At 49.0% G+C, this 24,296-nt stretch overlaps 1 protein-coding gene and 1 long non-coding RNA gene across 3 annotated transcripts; both read left to right on the top strand.

Moving 5' to 3' along the window:
• The first annotated feature begins 2,261 nt into the window (after positions 1-2,261).
• Positions 2,262-3,812, top strand: LOC122922304 (fatty-acid amide hydrolase 1-like). Its single transcript, XM_044272874.1, has 4 exons — positions 2,262-2,509; positions 2,893-3,001; positions 3,123-3,268; positions 3,394-3,812. The coding sequence occupies exons 1-4, from the start codon at positions 2,498-2,500 to the stop codon at positions 3,511-3,513; spliced, it is 387 nt and encodes a 128-aa protein (XP_044128809.1). The 5' UTR covers positions 2,262-2,497; the 3' UTR covers positions 3,514-3,812.
• A 198-nt stretch (positions 3,813-4,010) lies between these two features.
• Positions 4,011-5,546, top strand: LOC122922305. 2 transcript variants are annotated; one of them, XR_006387124.1, is made up of 2 exons: positions 4,011-4,024; positions 5,408-5,546. It is a non-coding gene; the product is annotated as an uncharacterized LOC122922305 (long non-coding RNA). The 2 variants fall into 2 exon arrangements; XR_006387123.1 differs by lacking the exon at positions 4,011-4,024 and adding an exon at positions 4,115-4,135.
• Positions 5,547-24,296: the final 18,750 nt, after the last annotated feature.

The raw sequence follows: 24,296 nt of genomic DNA, 5'->3' as shown, positions 1-24,296 counted from the left end.
ATACACATGTCATATACTCCCGTCCTCATACACCCTCCTGTTATATCCATGTCATATACTCCCGCCCTCATACACCCTCCTGTTATATCCATGTCATATACTCCCGCCCTCATACTCCCTCCTGTTATATCCATGTCATATACTCCCGCCCTCATACAGCCTCCTGTTATATCCATGTCATATACTCCCGCCCTCATACACCCTCCTGTTATATCCATGTCATATACTCCCGCCCTCATACACCCTCCTGTTATATCCATGTCATATATTCCCGCCCTCATACAGCCTCCTGTTATATCCATGTCATATACTCCCTCCCTCATACACCCTCCTGTTATACCCATGTCATATACTCCCGCCCTCATACACCCTCTTGTTATATCCATGTCATATACTCCCTCCCTCATACACCCTCCTGTTATATCCATGTCATATACTCCCGTCTCATACACTCTCCTGTTATATCCATGTCATATACTCCCGCCCTCATACACCCTCCTGTTATATCCATGTCATATACTCCCGCCCTCATACACCCTCCTGTTATATCCATGTCATATACTCCCGCCCTCATACTCCCTCCTGTTATACCCATGTCATATACTCCCTCCTGTTATACCCATGTCATATACTCCCGCCTCATACACCCTCCTGTTAGATCCATGTCATATACTCCCGCCCTCATACACCCTCCTGTTATACCCATGTCATATACTCCCACCCTCATACACCCTTCTGTTATACCCATGTCATTTACTCCCACCCTCATACACCCTCCTGTTATATCCATGTCATATACTCCCGCCCTCATACACCCTCCTGTTATATCCATGTCATATACTCCCGCCCTCATACTCCCTCCTGTTATATCCATGTCATATACTCCCGTCCTCATACACCCTCCTGTTATACCCATGTCATATACTCCCGCCCTCATACACCCTCCTGTTATATCCATGTCATATACTCCCGCCCTCATACACCCTCCTGTTATATCCATGTCATATACTCCCCGTCCTCATACACCCTCCTGTTATACCCCATGTCATATACTCCCCGCCCTCATACACCCTCCTGTTATATCCATGTCATATACTCCCTCCCTCATACACCCTCCTGTTATATCCATGTCATATACTCCCGCCCTCATACACCCTCCTGTTATATCCATGTCATATACTCCCACCCTCATACACCCTCCTGTTATACCCATGTCATATACTCCCACCCTCATACACCCTCCTGTTATATCCATGTCATATACTCCCGCCCTCATACACCCTCCTGTTATATCCATAGTCATATACTCCCGCCTGTTATATCCATGTCATATACTCCCGCCCTCATACTCCCCTCCTGTTATATCCATGTCATATACTCCCGCCCTCATACTCCCTCCTGTTATATCCATGTCATACTACCCGCCCTCATACACCCTCCTGTTATATCCATGTCATATACACCCTCCTGTTATATCCATGTCATATACACCCTCCTGTTATATCCATGTCATATACACCCTCCTGTTATATCCATGTCATATACTCCCGCCCTCATACTCCCTCCTGTTATATCCATGTCATATACTCCCGCCCTCATACTCCCTCCTGTTATATCCATGTCATATACTCCCGCCCTCATACACCCTCCTGTTATATCCATGTCATATACACCCTCCTGTTATATCCATGTCATATACTCCCTCCTGTTATATCCATGTCATATACTCCCACCCTCATACACCCTCCTGTTATATCCATGTCATATACTCCCTCCTGTTATATCTATGTCATATACTCCCGCCCTCATACACCCTCCTGTTATATCCATGTCATATACTCCCGCCCTCATACACCCTCCTGTTATACCCATGTCATATACTCCCGCCCTCATACACCCTCCTGTTATACCCATGTCATATACTCCCGCCCTCATACACCCTCCTGTTATATCCATGTCATATACTCCTGCCCTCATACACCCTCCTGTTATACCCATGTCATATAGTACTTTGCGCCAGGCAGTAGCCTTTCATGCACCAGTCCTCCTCCTGAGAATTAGGGCACTTTTTCTGAAGGCTCCTTCTGGGGCAGCACCTGCAGCAGCTCTACCCTTCAACTGATACGTCTATATTTTAAGACAACTGTACAACGTGACCCTCCAACTGGAGGCCATGTACTGGAGGCCATGAACTGGAGGCCATGAACTGGAGGCCATGAACTGGAGGCCATGTACTGGAGGCCATGTACTGGAGGCCTTTTACTGGAGGCCATGTACTGGAGGCCATGAACTGGAGGCCATGTACTTACGCTGATCACCTGAGATGTTCTTATGCAATGTTGTGCCTTTCTCTCTGTTCCTCACACAGTGAACACTTACCTATCCTCCACTTACCTATCCTCCACTTACCTATCCTCCGGAACCTGTTAGATGAGTGACATTTCTATATCTCTCCGTCTCCCCATCTAGGTCTGTGAAGGATCACTGGGCAGATCTGATGGAGCTGGAGGTACAGGACCCGACATTTCTCTGTTATGTCCTTTTTAGACCGGATTTAGGGTTTGTGTCTTTTCGTCTTGGCCTCGGATCTCCTGAGATGAGCGGCGCCTGATGAGCGGCTCTCATGGTTATCTGGAGCCAAGAGGAAGGATGATGAAGCAGCCATGTCCAGCAGGTCGTGTGACAGGCAGCCGAACAGCACATCCCTCATGTGTCTCCATTGTTGAATGTCTAGAGACATTCCGTGAGCTGTGGACAAGCCCCCAGCCCCATAGTCCCCCTATATCTAACAGATGGGGCTGGTTATGTCTCAATAATACAGATATCTGGCTTATTACAGTCAGCTGAGCGTCCATGTGATTGTTAGCTCTTGTGGTTTCTGCTCTTTTCCAGGATTATCGGATAGAATTCATCAGTGAATGGAGGAAGTGGAGTCTGGACGTGGTCCTCTGCCCAATGTTGGGTCCAGCTTTCAACACAGGCTACCCGGGACAGTTCCTTGGTAATTCTATGGCTTTATGCCTCTGATGAGGGGTGTGTAAATATTTTTGTTTGCTGCCCCCTCTGATGGAGATAGACACATTATGATGTGGTAATGTAGAGGACCTCTGTCTTGCCCCCAGCCCCGCTCTCCTACACCATACTCTACAACATTCTGCATTTTCCGGCTGGAGTCGTCCCTGTTGGTTCCGTCACCGCAGAAGATGAAGAGAAGCTGAAGCTTTACAGAGGCTACAGCAACGACCCCTGGGACAAGCTCTTCAAGAAAGTTAGTATCATGGCAGCAGGGATGATGGGTGTAGTCTTCCTAGGAAACAGTTCATCTCTATATATAATGGGCGGTGGTCTCTTCCACCTCCTACTGCTGACTCTCGGTATGTGCTGTCTCTGCAGGCTGTCAAAGATGGGGTGGGTCTGCCCCTGTCTGTCCAGTGTGCCGCGCTCCCCTACCAAGACGAGCTCTGCCTGCGCCTCATGAAGGAAATTGAGACCCTCAGCAGTCACCATCACTAGAGGGGGACGCGGACACCTGCGGAAGGGTGAAAGGGTCCGAACCATAGAGAATCGGCAGACCACCAATGTGACAGGTGGCGGGAGTAGGGATGGCTTCTCCTGCTCCAGTCTGTCTGGGAGGGGTTAATAAATAGAGTGGTGGGGGTAATAAATACAGTGGTGGGGGTAATATACTGGGGTGATATATAACAGGTGGTGGCGGTGATAAATACAGCGGTGGGGGTAATATACCAGGGTGATATATAACAGGTGGGGGGTAATAAATACAGTGGTGGGGGTAATATACCGGGGTGATATATAGCAGGTGGTGGGGTAATAAATACAGTTGTGGGGGTAATATACCGGGGTGATATATAACAGGTGGTGGGGTAATAAATACAGTTGTGGGGGTAATATACCTGGTTATATATAACAGGTGGGGGGTAATAAATACAGTTGTGGGGGTAATATACCGGGGTGATATATAGCAGGTGGTGGGGTAATAAATACAGTTGTGGGGGTAATATACCGGGTTATATATAACAGGTGGGGGGGTAATAAATACAGTGGTGAGGGTAATATACCGGGGTGATATATAGCAGGTGGTGGGGTAATAAATACAGTGGTGGGGGTAATATACCGGGTTATATATAACAGGTGGGGGGTAATAAATACAGTGGTGAGGGTAATATACCGGGGTGATATATAGCAGGTGGTGGGGTAATAAATACAGTTGTGGGGGTAATATACCGGGTTATATATAACAGGTGGGGGGTAATAATACAGTTGTGGGGGTAATATACCGGGTTATATATAACAGGTGGGGGGTAATAAATACAGTTGTGGGGGTAATATACCGGGGTGATATATAGCAGGTGGTGGGGTAATAAATACAGTTGTGGGGGTAATATACCGGGTTATATATAACAGGTGGGGGGTAATAAATACAGTGGTGAGGGTAATATACCGGGGTGATATATAGCAGGTGGTGGGGTAATAAATACAGTTGTGGGGGTAATATACCGGGGTGATATATAGCAGGTGGTGGGGTAATAAATACAGTTGTGGGGGTAATATACCAGGTTATATATAACAGGTGGGGGGTAATAAATACAGTTGTGGGGGTAATATACCGGGGTGATATATAGCAGGTGGTGGGGTAATAAATACAGTTGTGGGGGTAATATACCGGGTTATATATAACAGGTGGGGGGTAATAAATACAGTGGTGAGGGTAATATACCGGGGTGATATATAGCAGGTGGTGGGGTAATAAATACAGTGGTGGGGGTAATATACCGGGTTATATATAACAGGTGGGGGGTAATAAATACAGTGGTGAGGGTAATATACCGGGGTGATATATAGCAGGTGGTGGGGTAATAAATACAGTTGTGGGGGTAATATACCGGGTTATATATAACAGGTGGGGGGTAATAAATACAGTTGTGGGGGTAATATACCGGGTTATATATAACAGGTGGGGGGTAATAAATACAGTTGTGGGGGTAATATACCGGGGTGATATATAGCAGGTGGTGGGGTAATAAATACAGTAGTGGGGGTAATATACCGGGTTATATATAACAGGTGGGGGGTAATAAATACAGTGGTGAGGGTAATATACCGGGGTGATATATAGCAGGTGGTGGGGTAATAAATACAGTGGTGGGGGTAATATACCGGGTTATATATAACAGGTGGGGGGTAATAAATACAGTTGTGGGGGTAATATACCGGGTTATATATAACAGGTGGGGGGTAATAAATACAGTTGTGGGGGTAATATACCGGGGTGATATATAGCAGGTGGTGGGGTAATAAATACAGTTGTGGGGGTAATATACCGGGTTATATATAACAGGTGGGGGGTAATAAATACAGTTGTGGGGGTAATATGCCGGGGTGATAAAAGAGGAAGATAATGGACATAGAAGGATTTTAGCCAAGAGACGATCCTAACTGCTACCATCGCCGAATCCTCTGCTCTCACCTATCACTTATATGATTCTATTGTTATGACACAGGCATAAAACAAACTTCTTATGACATCATCAGCAATATTATGACCTCATTCTTCTTGACACCTATCATCCTCCTGAGACAGGGTGCCATCTAGTGGCTGAGCATGTACATCACATCCACATTGGTCCCTCCATGAGACGATGATATTAAAGTGAACCTGGGGAACAGAGGACACTTTCATGGTGCCCTCCTTTTCATCTTTTTAGCTGCAGACCTTCTGCCACCCGAGGTGGGCGCACAGCTTCTCAGACTACCTGGTAGCCCGAGGCACTTCCTGCTGCCCTCGGTTTGGCCAGCATTGGTCACGTGAACACAAATAACCCAGGGACAAAACAGTCAGCAAGAATCTGGGGCTGTGAAGAGAAACTCTGATCCCTAAAGCCTCCCCAGGATTGATCACCAGTATCTGATCAGTGGGGGTCCAACACCTGGGACCCCCACCGATCAACTGTTTAAGACACCAGAGCTCGCAGTGTGGCCGTGGCCTTCTCTCAGCTTTCCTTAGACCAGTGATGACACATTCTTCGGTCACGTGGCCTAGTAGCAGCTCAGCCCCATAGAACTGACTCGCTGAGAACAATACCAAGCACGGCCACTATACATTGTGCGGCGCCGTGCTTGGTGAGCACAGAGAAGGTTGCAGCACTGGTGCCTTCTCAAACAACTAATCAGCGGGTGTCGGACCCCCACTGATCAGATACTGAAGATCTATCCAGAATTGAAGAACCTCTTCAACTTTCAATTGTGTGAGGATGACAAGGCCTTGTGTCTACAGTGAAATACACAGAAAAATGACAATAAATATCAGAAGTATTAACTCTGTTCAAACTGTAGACTGTCACCAATAATGTCCCAACTCCCAGTATAATAGAAAATGAAACTCATGAGTATGAGAAAACTCCAAAAGTACAACTCATAGGGCAGAGATATATAATATGAGTCTGGAGGAGGACAGAGGGATCTGGAGGAGGACAGAGGGGTCTGGAGAAGGACAGATGACTGTGGAGGAGGACAGAAAAGTGTGGAGGTGGACAGAGGAGTGTGGAAGAGGACAGAGGGATCTGGAGGAGGACATAAGGATCTGGTGGAGGACAAAGTAGTGTGGAGGAGGACAGAGGAGTGTGGAAGAGGACAGCGGGATCTGGAGGAGAACATAAGGATCTGGGGGAGGACCGAGCAGTGTGGAGGAGGACAGAGGGGTCTGGAGGAGGACATAGGGATCTGGAGGACAGAGGAGTGTGGAGGAGGACAGTGGAGTGTGGAGGAGGACAGTGGAGTGTGGAGGAGGACAGAGGAGTGTGGAGAAGGACAGAGGAGTGTGGAGGAGGACAGAGGAGTGTGGAGGAGGACAGAGGAGTGTGGAGGAGGACATAAGGATCTGGGGGAGGACAGAGGAGTGTGGAGGAGGACATATGGATCTGGAGGACAGAGGAGTGTGGAGGAGGACAGAGGGGTGTGGAGAAGGACAGAGTAGCCTCGAGAAGGACAAAGGAGTCTGGAGGAGGACATAGGGGTCTGGAGGAGGACGGATAGGTCTGGAGGAGGACATAGGAATCTGGAGGAGGACAGAGGGGTCTGGTGGAGGACAGAGGGGTCTGGTGGAGGACAGAAGTGTTTGGAGGAGTTCAAAGGGGTCTGGAGGAGGACATAGGGGTTTGGAGTAGAGGACACTTGGTCTGAGAATGATGATGGTCAATTGTAGATTTTTCCACCACTCTCATGTGTATACTCTGTATACCTAAAGTGAATCCCCCCTTAACTCGACCTATATCCAGCATTCTGTATTGATTAGTTTCATTATTCATCTATACAGGGGTGCAGCTCTCTCCTCCATTTTCCTGAAAATCAGCCTGGACATAGACATGTGACGTGTGCCGTCACCACCAGAGGGAGCTCAGGGGAACACTGCATATGGTCTATAGCAGAGGTCTCCGACACACGGCCCCTGAAGGTGTTTGGGCTCTTCCTCTGTGGTGACAGGAGGCACAGGGAGCGGTTGCACTGGCATTACTGCTCCCTGGTCCTCACCTGGTGCCAGCGCTCCATTAGGTCCGTTGTGTGAGTTTTGGACGCACAGCTTTGTCTGCTCAGAGGTCTGCATTTAGCGGACGGAGGGGTTGGGTGGGAGTTATGGAGGGGGGCAGCACTCTGATTTTGGATCTGTTTAAATTTGTGGCAAATCTCTAAAATAACTGATCAGGACCAAGTACAGAATAAGCCAGGAGCCACAAATCGGTCCACAGGAGAAAACACGCCTCATGGGAGGCTATTTAAACAGCCTATAGAACTACAGACGTGCACGTGGATAGAGCTGCATCTAAGAATGGAACGCACCAGGATTGTGACAGGTAACGGACCCGTCAGAGCAGGGCGGTGCAAGGATTTTTGCCGCCCTAGGCAAAGATCCATTTTGCCGCCCCCTCATGTCACTCACTCACTGACAGACGCACATACAGTCACTGACAGACACACAGACACTGACAGACAGACACGCACTCAGACACTCACTGAATGACGTACACATATACTCACTGACGCACATACACTCACTGACAGACCCACACACAGACACTGACAGACAGACACGCACTCAGACACTGACAGACAGACACGCACTCAGACACTCACTAAATGACGTACACAGAAACTCACTGACGCACATACACTCACTGACAGACCCACACACAGACACTGACAGACAGACACGCACTCAGACACTGACAGACAGACACGCACTCAGACACTCACTAAATGACGTACACATACACTCACTGACGCACATACACTCACTGACGCACATACACTCACTGACAGACCCACACACAGACACTGACAGACAGACACGCACTCAGACACTGACAGACAGACACGCACTCAGACACTCACTGAATGACGTACACATATACTCACTGACGCACATACACTCACTGACAGACCCACACACAGACACTGACAGACAGACACGCACTCAGACACTGACAGACAGACACGCACTCAGACACTCACTAAATGACGTACACAGAAACTCACTGACGCACATACACTCACTGACAGACACGCATACACTCACTGACAGACACGCATACACTCACTGACAGACACAGACACTGACAGACAGACACGCACTCAGACACTCACTAAATGACGTACACATACACTCACTGACGCACATACACTCACTGACAGACACGCATACACTCACTGACAGACCCACACACAGACACTGACAGACAGAAACGCACTCAGACACTGACAGACACGCACTCAGACACTGACAGACAGACACGCACTCAGACACTGACAGACAGACACGCACTCAGACACTCACTAAATGACATACACATACACTCACTGACGCACATACACTCACTGACAGACACGCATACACTCACTGACAGACCCACACACAGACACTGACAGACAGACACGCACTCAGACACTCACTAAATGACATACACATACACTCACTGACAGACCCACACACAGACACTGACAGACAGACACGCACTCAGACACTGACAGACAGACACGCACTCAGACACTCACTAAATGACGTACACATACACTCACTGACGCACATACACTCACTGACAGACAGACACGCACTCAGACACTCACTAAATGACGTACACAGAAACTCACTGACGCACATAAACTCACTGACAGACATACAGCTACCTACTGAAAAACACACACATGAAAACTCACTGACAGACACTCGCTCACTGGCAGACAAACACACACATATACTCACTGACAGACACGCATACACTCACTGACAGACCCACACACAGACACTGACAGACAGACACGCACTCAGACACTCACTGAATGACGTACACATACACTCACTGACGCACATACACTCACTGACAGACCCACACACAGACACTGACAGACAGACACGCACTCAGACACTCACTGAATGACGTACACATACACTCACTGACGCACATACACTCACTGACAGACATACAGCTACCTACTGAAAAACACACACATGAAAACTCACTGACAGACACTCGCTCACTGGCAGACAAACACACACATATACTCACTGACAAACACACAGACACTGACCAACAGTCATCCACACTCACTGACATACACTCACTCACTGACATACACACAGACACTCAATGACAGACACACATACATTTACTGACAGACAGACATACACTCACTCACTCACATACATACACAGGCAGACACTCACTCAGTCAAACACTTAAACACTCACCTCCCTGGGGTCCAGTGTGGTGCAGCTCCTCAGTCCTCCAGCGCGCCGTTTAGTATGCTGGGGCCAGAATGATGTCATATTCCGGCATCACAGAGGGCACGTGAGGGAGGAGCTGCTGGAACAGCCTCCCTTGCCGCCCGCCTTCTCTCCTCCGGTAATTTACTGGCAGAGCAGGCACAATCAGGGTAAGCAGATGCCTGCTCTGCCATATTTAAGAAGGACCTCCACCTCCTGGCTCCCCTGTAACGGCGCTGGGGGCGGCTCAAGAGCCGCTCGCCCTGTCGCCCAGGGCTGCAGCCCCAGTCAGGGGGAGCCCACCAGGGTGCCCCCAGCAGGCCGGCGCCCTAGGCGAATGCCTAGTTTGCCTATATGGTTGCGCCAGAGCCGTCCATATGAGAAAGAACCAAATAACTGAAATCCTATTGCAGCAAGCAAGACCACGGGTGGGCCGATGGGGGTAGTAGTTTGTAATCACGGTTAGCAGAGCCTCCCTGGGCCGGCAGTGCAGTGGAGGGGAAGACAGCACCAAATCCTCCAGGGCACTTGGTTGCAGGGAACACCACCCAGATGGAAATTGAGGTGCCCTTGATGGTATAGGTGTTTAAGGTGCTTTGGTGGCTGGGCCCCCCCCCCTGTGTTCGTGACGCCAGCACCGTAAGGTGCAAATGTTGAGTGTAGTAGTAGTAATAAAGAGTCAGTTGTTGTAAAACAATTCCAACCTTTACTTGAATCAACAGTCTCAAGGCAAATGTTACAGTCCATCAATAAAGTGCATTCATAAGGCATAAGTACAATTGTATTCCACTTATCAGGTTTAGGAAATTGTCATTCGAGGAGTTTTCTCTTTAGGGTTGACACTTTACAGGAACGACTTCTTATAATAGTCCTAAACTTAATCTATAGCACTCTACATTACTAAATATGCTGTTTTCTACTTATCTTGCGCTATCCAGTAAGGGCGTTCCCCTCGTGGCAGGCATCAGTCTTCTGCCGCATTATTTGCAGGATGCGCTCCTATAAAGGTTTAGGTTATTCCACTATATCCCGGAAGGCTTCTAGTGAATAAGGACAATTCTGCGCGCTAACTGTCCATTCGTGTCCTGGCACTCAGAAAGTTGCTCTCAGGCACTTGTGCTGATGAGGTCCATAGGTTAAGTTTAGCTGTTACCCTCACTAGGCTCTCTGCATCTTTGGGCATAGACTCACTGTCTGGTGCTTGGTTGCTGTGGTCGTCTTCTCCAGGCTTTATCAGGGCCCAGAGGAAAAGAACACAGCCACATAGTGACTTAGGCCTGTTTGTCTCCTCCATGAACTTGCTTCTCCTCTTCTCACTCTGACTCTAACATAACATTCTGCTCGAAGCCAGACACACCCAAAGCTATATATAGCGTGGTGCCAGTGTAAGCCGTGTACCGGGGCGGGCTCCCCAGGATACAGCGAAGCCACAGACAAGGAAAGCGACACTGACACCAGCTTAATATGCAAGAACAGAAAAACTTTACTTAGACAACAATAACAACAATAGCATAACCACAGCAATACAAACATGCAAAGAAACGCTATATCCTGGACCCACAGTCAATGTCCCTGCCTACTAGACAGGTCTAGCCGATGGCGGACACAGCAGAGCCTAAAAGTCGTGCTGTGCCGCTGCAGAGGACACCCCTAGACGGTGGCAAACGCAGCAGAGCCTGCAAGTCAATAACTGCGCTGCATTCCAGTACAGTACAGCCTAGGGTATGTAACCCTAACTAGCTAATACGAGGCCTAGGCTAGTCTCTGTAACTTCAGGCGCCACACAATATTTTACAATCAGTAACCAGGTGTACTGACCTGCATCCGTTCTGGGCCCGAGGATGCAGCCTACAGAGATGGCCACCAACTTCTCAGCAACTGTGCGGCCTTGCTTGATGATGAGGCCTTCTGTCCACACACTGAACTGGTCCTCCTGGGGCAACCTCTCTTTCAAAAGAGCTGGATGCAGAAAGGATATTACAGCTACTCTCCTTCTTCTGAGTGTCCATTAACTGCCGGACATCTGCAAGCCAGGATGGAATCGGATTCAGTCCCTCACAGCACAATCCTTCCACCATGCCAGATCAACACACTTCCTGGTTCACTCACAGGCAGCAGCATGAGTCATCATCTCTTTTGCATATTCAAATCTCAGAGTGTGCTGGCTGTAGCTGCAAAACAGTGGCCTCTAGTGCCTGGAATGCCAAATGACAGTTTAAGTACAGACATTATGCAGAAATAGCTGTTTCACAATCTCACACCAGCACCACCTAGGGGCGAATGGGTGGAATGACAATGCCAGACTGATAATAGGAAATACCATTAGATAAACAGATAAATAAGCAGATGTTTAAAGTGTCCCATTTACAGACTGATGTGGAACACTGCATACCCCACTGCTAAAAGATAAGTCGTCCTCAATGTTTGCAGTGACTGAAGCTGTGGATCTCTACGCTGTCTCCTGAAATACACCAAATACACTCCATGCACAAATATACATATGTTCATTGCAATGTACTATCATGACACTTTGATTACCTCCTGTAATAAAGGGTTATGCACAATACAGAATAGGCAATTTATCACATATATATATATATATATATATATATATACACATCACTTTTTAAAAATGCTGTTTTCGGTTTACTTTGAGCTATCCTATAAGGGCGTTCTCCCTTGTGGCAGGTATCAATTTTCTGCTACATTATTTGCAGGATGCTCTCCTGAAAAGGTTTAGGTTTTCCACTATATCCCGGAAGGCTTCTAGTGAGTAAGGACAATTCTGCACACTAATTATCCATAAGTGTCCCGGTACTTGGAAAGTTGCTCTCAGGCACTTTGACTCTAATATAACATTCTGCTCTAAGCTAGACACATCAAAAGCTATATATAGTGTGGTGCCAGCACCACCTAGGGGCGAATGGGTGGAATGACAATGCCGGACTGATAATGTGAAATACCATACATTAGATAAATACATAAATAAGCAGATGTTTAAAGTGTCCCATTTACACACTGATGTGGGGCGCTGCATACCCCACTGCTAAAAGCTAAGTCGTCCTCGACGTTTGCATTGACTGAAGCTGTGGATCTCCACGCTTTCTCCTGAAATACACCAAATACACGCCAAGCAGATGTTTAAAGTGGACCATTTACACACTGATGTGGGACGCTGCATACCCCACTGCTAAAAGATAAGTCGTCCTCGACGTTTGCAGTGACTGAAGCTGTGGATCTCCACGCTGTCTCCTGAAATACACCAAATACACTCCAAGCAGATGTTTAAAGTGTCCCATTTACAGACTGATGTGGGACGCTGCATACCCCACTGCTAAAAGATAAGTCGTCCTCGACGTTTGCAGTCACTGAAGCTGTGGATCTCCACGCTGTCTCCTGAAATACACCAAATACACGCCAAGCAGATGTTTAAAGTGTCCCATTTACACACTGATGTGGGACGCTGCATACCCCACTGCTAAAAGATAAGTCGTCCTCGACGTTTGCAGTGACTGAAGCTGTGGATCTCCACGCTGTCTCCTGAAATACACCAAATACACTCCAAGCAGATGTTTAAAGTGTCCCATTTACTAACTGATGTCGGATGCTGCGCAATCATTGTAAGATAAGAGAAATATCTCTTGTCCATCAGCGAAACTCCAACCGTGGAGACCATATACACCTATATTTGGGTATCGTACTGTTGGCACAGCTCCTCCACTCTAGCGACCTGAGTGACCTTCCAAAGCCAATGAGAAATAGAGGGAGCACAAGTTTGTCTCCAATATCGGGGATCAATGACCAAAGGGTCTTGTATGTGGCACTAGAAGCAAGAAAGAAATAAGAATTTAGGGGTTAATATAGGGGCATTTTTGGATAAGATCTGGCGCACCCTGAATCAAGGCACAATCCCACCAAAGATGTAAATAAGAACCAAGAAGTTGATGGTATGGCGGGATCAATGCGATTCTGCACAATGGGGTTTTGTACCAGCTGCTGACCAATTTGTACGTCGTCTCTTGCAAGATGATGCTGTGAGAGAGACCCCCACAGAATTTATAAATCTGGGAGATCTCAGGGATCGCCAGCATCAAAGAAAGTTCCTTCCCCCAAAATATAGGGGAAGGGCAACTCATGTGAAGGAGAGTTCAGGGGAAAGAAAATGGTTGTCTTACCAGGATCAGTGACGCGTGTGCAGTTCTCCTGGATGCTGCTCAAATTAATTCAAGGCTAGAGGAAGGGGAGCAGTAACATATGAAAACGTAACTTTTATTGTATACAAGGACTCTCCTTAGACAGAGAGTAAAAAAACCTTACAAACAAAAAGAAACAAACATGTGTAGGACATAAATTGGTGTAAGACCCATCTGTGGCAACACACCAGGCTAGGTGCAAACCACCCTGGGCCCGAATGCACAATCACCTAGGTGCATCCTGGGCACGGCGTAGAGTCCCTATGTACCAGTCCCAAACTGGGGTGCCGGGACTATGGGGACACTAAAAACATGGAATGGTCTTTCCGGTTTTGTTGAGATCTCACTGTTCACAATATGTAGAATTGTTGGTAGAGGAGGTGGTCACACAAATGGACTTGTCAATACCGGATGTCCAGTCGGTAATGGAGGCATCCGATTCTTCGGTCAAAAGTAGCGGAAGAAAGGCCTCAAAAAGAGAAATACACTTTCCTTAGTAAGGCCCTACTTGACCTATACAGCCCTAGTGACCTAACACGGGGTCCGTGCCCCGCAAGGGGTGGCCCCGTCCGGAACCTAACCCTGATAAGAAATCCCTATAAAGCCCTATACAGGGTCTCAAGAGACTGGACTGAATATATAATCAGGGTAATGGAGTATAATTGCAAGAATAAATGGCCACAATGTGTCCCAACGCGTTTCATCAGCAAAACATATCATAAGGCTGCTAGGTATAGCCATAAAAAACCGTGAATCGTCAGGGGACACGGGGCTCGGTATTAAGCAGCTCCTACTTATCTACCTGCTACAATCAAACAGGGGAGGCGGGGGCGCTTATATCAAAGCCCCCAGTAATATGCCCGTATTGTGCCCCCAGTAATATGCCTACATTGTGCCCCCAGTAATATGCCTACATTGTGCCCTCAATAATATGCCCAGCTGTGCCCTCAGTAATATGCCCACATTGTGTCCCCAGTAATATTTGTGGTCTCATCTCTGGCATACCTCCCAACTTTGTAAAGGAACAAAAAGGGACACATTGTGCGACGAGTAAAGCGCTCCGCAGCTAATTTTTTCCGCACTAGGCCCCGCCTCTGACTCCGCCCAAAGCATAGTTATGCACCTAATCCCACCCAGTCCCCTTAATGCCCCCACATAGTAATTATTCCCCATGGATGCCACAGCACAGTATTTATGGCCACATTGTCTTGTCAAAGATTTTTGCCCAGTTATGTGCCCTCTATTAATATGCCCAGCTGTGCCCAAAGTAAAATGCCCACATTGTGCCCCCATTAATATGCCCAGCTGTGCCCTCAGTAATATGCCCAGTTAGGTGACCCAAAATAATATGCCCACATTGTGCTCCCATTAATATGCCCAGATGTGCCCTCAGTAATATGCCCAGTTATGTGCCCCCCAGTACTATGCCCACATTGTACTCCCAGTAATATGCCCACATTGTGCCCACCAGTAATATGCCCACATTGTGCCCCAAGTAATATGCTGGCCACTTTTTCAGTGAGTTTTTGTCCCCCAGTACTATGCCCACATTGCCCTCCAGTAATATGCCCACATTGTGCCCCAAGTAAAATGCCCACATTGTACCCCCAGTAATATGCCCACATTGTGACTCCAGTAAAATGCCCACATTGTGCCCCAAGTAATATGCCCACATTGTGCCGCCAGTAATATGCCCACATTGTGCCCCCAATAATATGCCCAGTTATGTGCCCCCAGTAATTTGCCCACATTGTGCCCCCCAGTAATATGCCAATATTGTGCCCACAATAATATGCCCACACTGTGCCCCCCAATAATTTGCCCACATTGTGCCCCCAATAATATGCCCAGCTTTGCCCCTAGTAATATGCCCAGCTGTGCCCACAGTAATATGCCTAGTTATGCGCCCCCCAGTAATATGCCCTCAATGTGCCCCCCAATAATATGCCCATATTGTGCCCCCCAATAATATGCCCATATTGTGCCCCCCAGTAATATGCCCTCATTGTGCTCTCAGTAATATGCCCATATTGTTCCCCTGGTAATATGCCCACATTATGCCCCCCAGTAATATGCCCAGTTGTGACCCCCCCCCCCAGTAGTATGCCCACATTGTGCCCCCAGTAATATGCCCACATTGTGTCCCCAGCAATATGTCCACATTATGCCCAAAGTAATATGCCCACACTGTGCCCCCAGTAATATGCCCACATTGAGACTCCAGTAAAATGCCCACATTGTGCCCCCATTAATATGCCCACATTGTATCCCCCAGTAATATGCCCACATTGTGCCCACAGGAATAGGCCCACATTGTTCCCCAAAGTAATATGCCCACATTGTGCCCCCAGCAAGATGTACACATTGTGCCCCCCAGTAATATGCCCACATTGTGCTCCCCAGTAATTTGCCCACATTGTGCCCCCAGTAATATGCTCACATTCTGCCCCCAGTAATATGCCCACATTGTGCCCCCAGTAATATGCCCTCATTGTGCCCTGAGTAATATACCCACATTGTGCCCCCAGTAATTTTTCCACATTGTGCCCCCCCCAGTAATATGCCCACATTGTGACTCCAAGTAATATGCCCGCATTGCGCCCTTAGTAATATGCCCACATTGTGCCCCCAGTAATATGCCCACATTGTCTGACCTGGGGTCTGTATAAATGTAGGGTCCGATCTGAGGTCTTTAGAAATGTGGGGTCTGATTTGGGGTCTCATCTCTGGCATACCTCCTAACTTTGTAAAGGAACAAAAAGGGACACATTGTGCGACGAGTAAAGCGCGCCGCAGCCATTTTTTTCTGTGCTAGGCCCCGCCTCTGACTCCGCCCAAAGCATAGTTATGCACCTAATCCCACCCAGTCCCCTTAATGCCCCCACATAGTATTTATTCCCCATGGATGCCACAGCACAGTATTTATGCCCACATTGTCTTGTCAAAGATTTTTGCCCAGTTATGTGCGCCCTAATAATATGCCCACCTTGTGCCCCCAGTAATATGCCCACATTGTGCCCCCGGCAATATGCCCACATTGTGCCCCCTAGTAATATGCCCACATTGTGCCCCCCAATAATATGCCCACATTGTGACTCCAAGTAATATGCCCGCATTGTGCCCTTAGTAATATGCCCACATTGTGCCCTTAGTAATATGCCCACATTGTGCCCTTAGTAATATGCCCACATTGTGCCCCTAGTAATATGCCCACATTGTGCCCCCTAGTAATATGCCCACATTGTGCCCCCGGTAATATGCCCACATTGTGCCCCCTAGTAATATGCCCACATTGTGCCCCCGGTAAAATGCCCACATTGTGCCCCCAGTAATATGCCCACATTGTGCTCCCAGTAATATGCTCACATTGTGCCCCCTAATAATATACCCACATTGTGCCCCCGGTAATATGCCCACATTGTGCCCCTGGTAATATGCCCACATTGTGCCCCCAGTAATATGCCCACATTGTGCCCCCGGTAATATGCTCACATTGTGCCCCCGGTAATATGCCCACATTGTGCCCCCTAGTAATATGCCCACATTGTGCCCCCTAGTAATATTCCCACATTGTGTCCCCGGTAATATGCCCACATTGTGCCCCCGGTAATATGCCCTGAGTGCAGAATATTGAGGTCACCACATATTATGTGGTGTCCCCCAATATTGCGCACTCAGCTCTGCTATGTGGTGACCTTGATGTTCTGCGCTCAGCTCTGCTATGTGGTGACCTTGATGTTCTGCGCTCAGCTCTGCTATGTGGTGACCTTGATGTTCTGCGCTCAGCTCTGCTATGTGGTGACCTTGATGTTCTGCGCTCAGCTCTGCTATGTGGTGACCTTGATGTTCTGCGCTCAGCTCTGCGGTAAGGATGAACGGCTCCTGATGGTTGTGTGTGCGCCCTCAGGGGTCGGAAGATTTGATGGAACATTTTGCGCTGGAAAATCTAACTACCCCTAAGTGCGCACGCGCGGTGTACGGTTTTGCTCATGCGTATGAAGTCCTTCTCCCGTGGGGCCGCAATGTTTTTTTGCTTATCCAGTGGATGTGCGCTTGCGCAGCGCCGCGCACACCCTCCTCCAGCTGATTCCTGTGCGGCCGCGTCACTTCCGCAGTAATGATGAAGCAGGGAGCTGATGCCGGTGAAGGCTCTCTGCTTCATTATGGCTACTGTCTCTACTTCCTATGGACGCAGGGACGAGTGCCAGAAAGCGGGACATGCCTCCCCCATACTGGGACAGCGGGACAGCCTCTGCGCCGGATTCGGGGCGGTTGGAGGTATGCTCTTGTCTGGATAGATCTGGGGTCTGTATAAAGTTGCGGCTGATCTGCAGTCTGCCTTTATTTAGAGGTTTTGTCTGGAGGTCTATAGTAATTTTGGGGTCTGTATGAAATTTTGGGTCTTGTCTGGCATGAAGAAGGGGGTGCCCAGGGGGTGCCCAGGGGGTGCCCAGGGGGTGTTCGGCCTTGTGAAATTTATTTTTGAAACCTGATTAGAATGCCAGAGAAAGTAGAGATGGCGCTGTCACCGCACCGTCCTCGCCACTAGGGGAGCTCTTGGCGCCCCGCTGAGGGCAGCGAGTGTGACACATGTATGTGCTCTACATGTGATCTATGTGGATATTACACGCCTGTAGCACAGAAGAGCAGGCATCCTATACATCATATATCCAGCCCTGACCACAACCATCACTCAGTACACAGGGAGCGTCCTCTAGTGGTGGCGGCGGGTATAAGGGCGCACCTAGCCTTTCTGCTGAAATCACACCCCCTCACACCAAATTCTCAACCTAACCCCTTCCCTCCAGCCTTACTGTTAAAGGCATCCTTGGAAAACATTACAATAAGGCCTCATGCACACGACCTTTCCGTTTTTTGAAATCCGCAAACCGCAGATCGGAAAAAAACGGAAGCCGCCCATGTGCCTTCTGCAATGGAACGAGCAACCCATTGTAGAAATGCCTATTCTTGTCCACAAAACGGACAAGAATAGGACATGCTAATTTATTTTACTTTATCCGTATCTTTTGCAGCCCCTTTGAAGTGAACGGGTCTGCGCCTGAGCCGCAAAGAATGTGGCTCTGAAACGGACCACAAGAACGGCGTGAGGCCATAGTGCTACAAGACATACTGGCGATTGTAGCGATACTGCTGGATATGAATGATTGCCCAAGGTCCTTCCACTGCCCCCACCTGAGGCAATCGCCTCGCCTCATTGGCGGTGCACCCCGCGGCCGGTATCGACTACGTTATCATACGGCTCCTGTAGGGCATCGGATTAGAATGATGAATAAAATGCCTCGACTTCAAGCTCCAGCCACATTAGCCACAGCCCTAAAGTTCACCTAAAACCCGATCTTCAAGCTGCGGCCATATATAATCTCTGGAGACGATTCTCTGTGGATTGGCGCGTTCTTCATGAGACGTCTCGGGATGATTGCCAGAACATGAAGGACGGAGCAGCACCGCCTGTCATGTGGCCTCTGCTCATACACCATTAGAATCCGCAGTAATTCTCATGATGGTGGAGGGGGGGGGGGGGGGGGGGGCTCCGATATCCGGCTCTGGGATCTGCAGAAAATGAGCTGGGAGCCTCGTGCCTCATCTTCCAGCAGATTGCATTTCTGGAGAAAGAGATGGGATTTTTACGAGGTTTTTTGATGATGGCGTTTTCTCTGATAGGAGACAATCAGCGTCTGGTTCCACACCTCTGACCCGAGGCCATTATCACCTGCGAGGCGTCCGCTCCTAATAACATTTACATGATTCCTTTAGCAGGATTTCTACTCCTCACATCAGGTAAATAGGTCACAGCCGAGCGAAGGACATTAACTCTTTGTCTACCCACAGAACACTCCGATACCGTATATCCTGTGCCTCCTGGGGTGGAGACTGAGAGCAGGTCTATAAGTGGCCAGAAGGGGGCGCCATGACTATAATTACACAACGAGGTGACACGGATACAAGTGTAAAGTGGACACAAATGTCAGGCACAGCGGCGGTGAAAATAACGCTTCACAGGGGCCATTCTATATGCGTATCTGCCCTGCGGATGCAAATGTGTTCTGCAGCAACGTTCCTGGGCAAGATTAACCCCTTCCCAATATCTGCTGTACATGTCATATACCCCTCCTCCTCAGCCTGTTCTCTATATATATATACACCCAGGTGTCATGGTCATATTGTGGTTTGACCGCAACGTGGTTGCCGTGCAGACTGGTTGCCAGTGGCAACGTGTTGTCGGTTTGTACGTGCATTTCCCCTTTAAGGTGTGTCTCCCTGCGGTTTGGTGAGCGAGGGGTTGTTCTTCTAGCTAGTGGGGATTTAGGTGTGGCCACTAGCTTGACTTTATCTGTGGCTTCCTGGCTGGGGGCAGTGGTACTCCAGCCTTGTTTGGTGATGGAGCTCTGCTCCTTTCCTGGGTGAACTTGCCCAGTCCTTGAGGGCCACCTTGTTGGACATAAATTGTCTTCCTTTTGCATGCTCCTTCTACTCTACCTCACTTGTTGGATGTTAGGTGTGGGTTTATGTTCAGGGTGTGTTGTACGTCTTGATTGTTGTTACATGTCTGGGCTGTTGTTGGTGTTTGTCACTGCATGTATGTAAGTCGTTTTCCCTGTGTGTTGTGTCCTCCGGAAGGGGGTTGGTTTCCCGGAGGGGTGAACCACTAGCCTGTATGCAGCACTGCCTGGGGCTGCCATGCACCTTGCGGCATGGGGGTCCTGGCAGAGTCTGGTGTGCTGGATACCTGTGTGAGTTGCTGGTACGGCGTCCTGTTTGGTTTTAGGGCTCTTGTACATATGTGTTGTCTTGTGTTCTTACCTGCCGATCCTCTTGCTGTGTGTGGTCTCTCCTTTTCCCTGCTACTAGGTCTTTAGAGACTCCTGTTCTTCCGTGTCTTGGATGAACAGGACATCTCTCCCCTGCTCCTATGTAAGGGATTATCAGGGCATATCAGGGTCCCAGGTTTCCAGGGTATGAGTCGTCCTTCCATCGGGGTCTGCGCATACAGTGAGGAGTTAGGGAGAGGATTAGGGACGCTATAGGAGGTTACCTGCTTCCCTTTTCCTGGCTTCTTGGCCTTGCAGCTATCCCTTATCCTTTTACATTGTATGGTGGGGTTTTTTCTTTACATCGTTATTAGTATTGACCGGGCACCCGAGTATACTGGAAGTCAATGGGAGAAGCCGAGCATTAAACCAGGCCCCCCCTGTTCTGAAGAGGGGAGGGTGTCTGGTTCACAGGAAAAGGTCAGAAATTGATGGAAACACCTCCGAAATGGTTCGGGAACAGCTATCACGATCGGCGTGACTATCACATACGTGACACAGAGGGAGGGAAAGAGGAAGGCCCTGCCCAAGTGAGAGGGAAGGTGGTGACCCCTGACTCACCTTACGGCTGGCACCTGGCTGCCCTGACGTCCCTAGACGGGTTCCTCACCCGTACGCCGATCACGTGCCTAAAACCCTGGCTTTCCCTAAGATGAGCCCTAGATAGTGAACAGGGCGGTGGGAACACTAGTCCGCACCACTAGCTCTAAAGGAAAACACCAAGGGGAGTACAGACAATACAGACTAAACATATAATCCCAGGTGGGCGACAACAGGAGACAACAAAAAGCCCAACAGGGATCCGGAGGGTAGCACTCTGGAACAACAACCAGGATTCACAGCTCCAGTGGGTCAGTATAGATGTCCAGGCAGGAAGCTCTATAACTGGCAACTAGAGAAGTGTGAGAGGAGAATATAAGGAGGTTGGGAGTGGCAGACAAGAAACAGCTGAGGAGGAGAAGCTACGGATCCCTGAGTGAGACAAAAAGGATAGCAAGGCAAACACAGAAAACAATCACTAAGAAACAACGTGATCTTTAGACATAGAGCGCGCAGCCACCCGCTGCGACTTCCTGACCCCGGGTATAACGGAGTCAGACGTGGTTCTTGACACCCTCGTGACAACAGCATGGGGAGGAGGTCTGGATGCATCTTGGACTCCCAGGTCGCTGCTGGGAACCATGTTGTCCGAGTAGTACGACACTTTTACAGACTGACAATAATACGCACAAAACCGAAGATAAAATTGATTTTGGAGGAAAAATTGTTAGGAAACATTCTTTCCTGTATATTTACTTGTATATAAAGTGCAAGTGTAGTGTACGGGAGAGTAATACCCCGTCACTACAGAAGGGTCACTTGGGTGTTGTCGTTCCCCCTTTAAGGGGAGGTTGGTAAAAACATCTTGTAATGTCATGCTATGTATTTTCCTGTTACTGTGAAACGTGCTTATGCAGGCCGGCTAGGGTGTCATTCCAGCTCTGAGTCACTAGAGGGAGCTAGGGAGCCCTAGGTTATATAAGGCCCAGTCAGGAAGTAACAGGAGTGTGTTCAGACAGTGGGAGCAGAGGTCAGAAATGATCCTGTGTCTGAGAGAAAGCCAGGCTATGGGCCTGTGAGAGCATAGCAGGCCTGAAGCCTGTCGGCTAGGAGAGGGTAGTAAAGGCCCTGTAACCGGGTTCCGGATCCAAGGAAAAGGTTCCCCTCCTGAGTCATCATCCGTTTAGCTGAAGCAGCATAAACCAGCCACCAGCCAAGACACAGATTACCACAGAGGCCGATCAGATAAAGCGAGAGGTACTCAAGATAACAGAGGAGGTACTAGATAAGGACAGCTTCAAGGGTACGCCAGATAAAGGGCATTAGACCTTGGAGAGAAAGTCACATGTAGCAGGACCAGTCAGGAATAGTGAGCAATCCGCCTGTACTGCATCTCCTGAAATCAACACTCTGTATAATTCATCGCTAAGACCGGCCTTTCTGTATTCTCAAGAACCACCTGTATTTTTATGAAAACCAACCGTCTTTTATGGAACTGTGCACTACCAGTGTCCGTGTATTACTATTGCTGATATTCAGTAAAAGTTCCAGTTTTTGTTGGCTATCCTGTGCTTGCTTCATGCGTCCACCATACTTTACACGGCGTGTCACCGTTTAATTGACACTGGCGTCACAAACTTTTAATCATCTGCCTGTTCCAGTATCTGACCAAAATTGAAGACGACAGTGGATCCCAGGTTAGTGGTCAATCTGCACTACAAAGCCCAGCATACACTACTGACCCCCTGGGACACTGCATCGCTCTTTTTGGCGTCACGAACAGGATCCGCATTCTTCTGAAGTGCAGGGAAGTGTGAACTGTGTGCTTTAATTATTCCACCACCGTATTACAAAGACTGCAACCTTTATTCCTAACTTGTGGATTACAATTGTGCCTGGGAGGAATCAGAGACGCTGTACTGTGTTGCGCTACCCCCAGAGAGAAAAATCGTATTTGTGGACTGTGTTTTACTGGATTTTTCGTCATCCTGCTTGCTGGCAGTGAATTGCAGCATCAGGACATCTAAAATGGCCGCCGACGCCATGAGGCTTTTTACTGCGCCATCAGGATGTGCAGAGGCGCGAATATTTGGGGCCGAAACCTTCCAAGAAGAAGGAGGAGACGACTGCCCTGGAGCGCCGCCCACCTTGAGGAGTGGCGAAGCGGCTAACTACTTTGAAAAGTTACGCCTGGGAGGCGGGGCTCCGATGGAGATAGACTGGCCCAGTGCGTGGGAGGAGTCAGAATCGATGCAGCAACCAGGAAGAGAAGAGATGGCGTGTGCTGCGGAGAGCGAGGATGAGACCACGTGCGAGTGGGGCGCCACTCCACCGGACTTTCCGGAGTTGGGGCCGTGGGATCCTCTAGCCTGGACGGTCAATCCCGGAGCCCAGGCCATAGATCTAAGCATCAACCGACCCGAGTCCCCACCGATCCGCCGCCGGCATGCAGAATGGCCGGCTATCATGGAGGAGCTGAAAGCCGCGGTGGCAGCAAAGAATACTAGCCGGAAGAAGCGCTTCGAGGAGATGGCTAAGTCGATCCAGGGAGACTCCTTCCCGGGTAAGCCCCAGCTCGAAAGGCGCCGAGGGATAGTGGTGTCCTTCGACAAGGACAAAGGCTATGGATTTATCCAGGAGCTGGGGACTGGCCGGGACTTCTATGTCAACCGGCGATCGGTAAAGCGGCATTACCTCCCAGAACATCTCCACAATCTAACCATAGGGGAAATCGTGGAATACACTCCCGCTGAAAGTTTAAGGGGCCCCTACGCCACCGCAGTGACTCGCCCGAAGGCGCCGGCTGAAAACTGGGACCCTGAAAAAGACAAGGTCGACCCGGTTGAGATAGCCAGCGCGTGCGTGGGCAAGGGCCGGACCACCCATCTTCAAAGCCAGGTCTTCCTCAGTCCAGATGTCTTCTGGGAGCCGATCGTGCTGCAGGGCCTGGAGGAGCGGTAT

The sequence above is a fragment of the Bufo gargarizans genome, unplaced genomic scaffold (genome assembly GCF_014858855.1).
Source record: "Bufo gargarizans isolate SCDJY-AF-19 unplaced genomic scaffold, ASM1485885v1 fragScaff_scaffold_157_pilon, whole genome shotgun sequence".
Lineage (NCBI taxonomy): Eukaryota > Metazoa > Chordata > Amphibia > Anura > Bufonidae > Bufo > Bufo gargarizans.
This window is presented reverse-complemented; position numbering and strand designations above follow the sequence as displayed.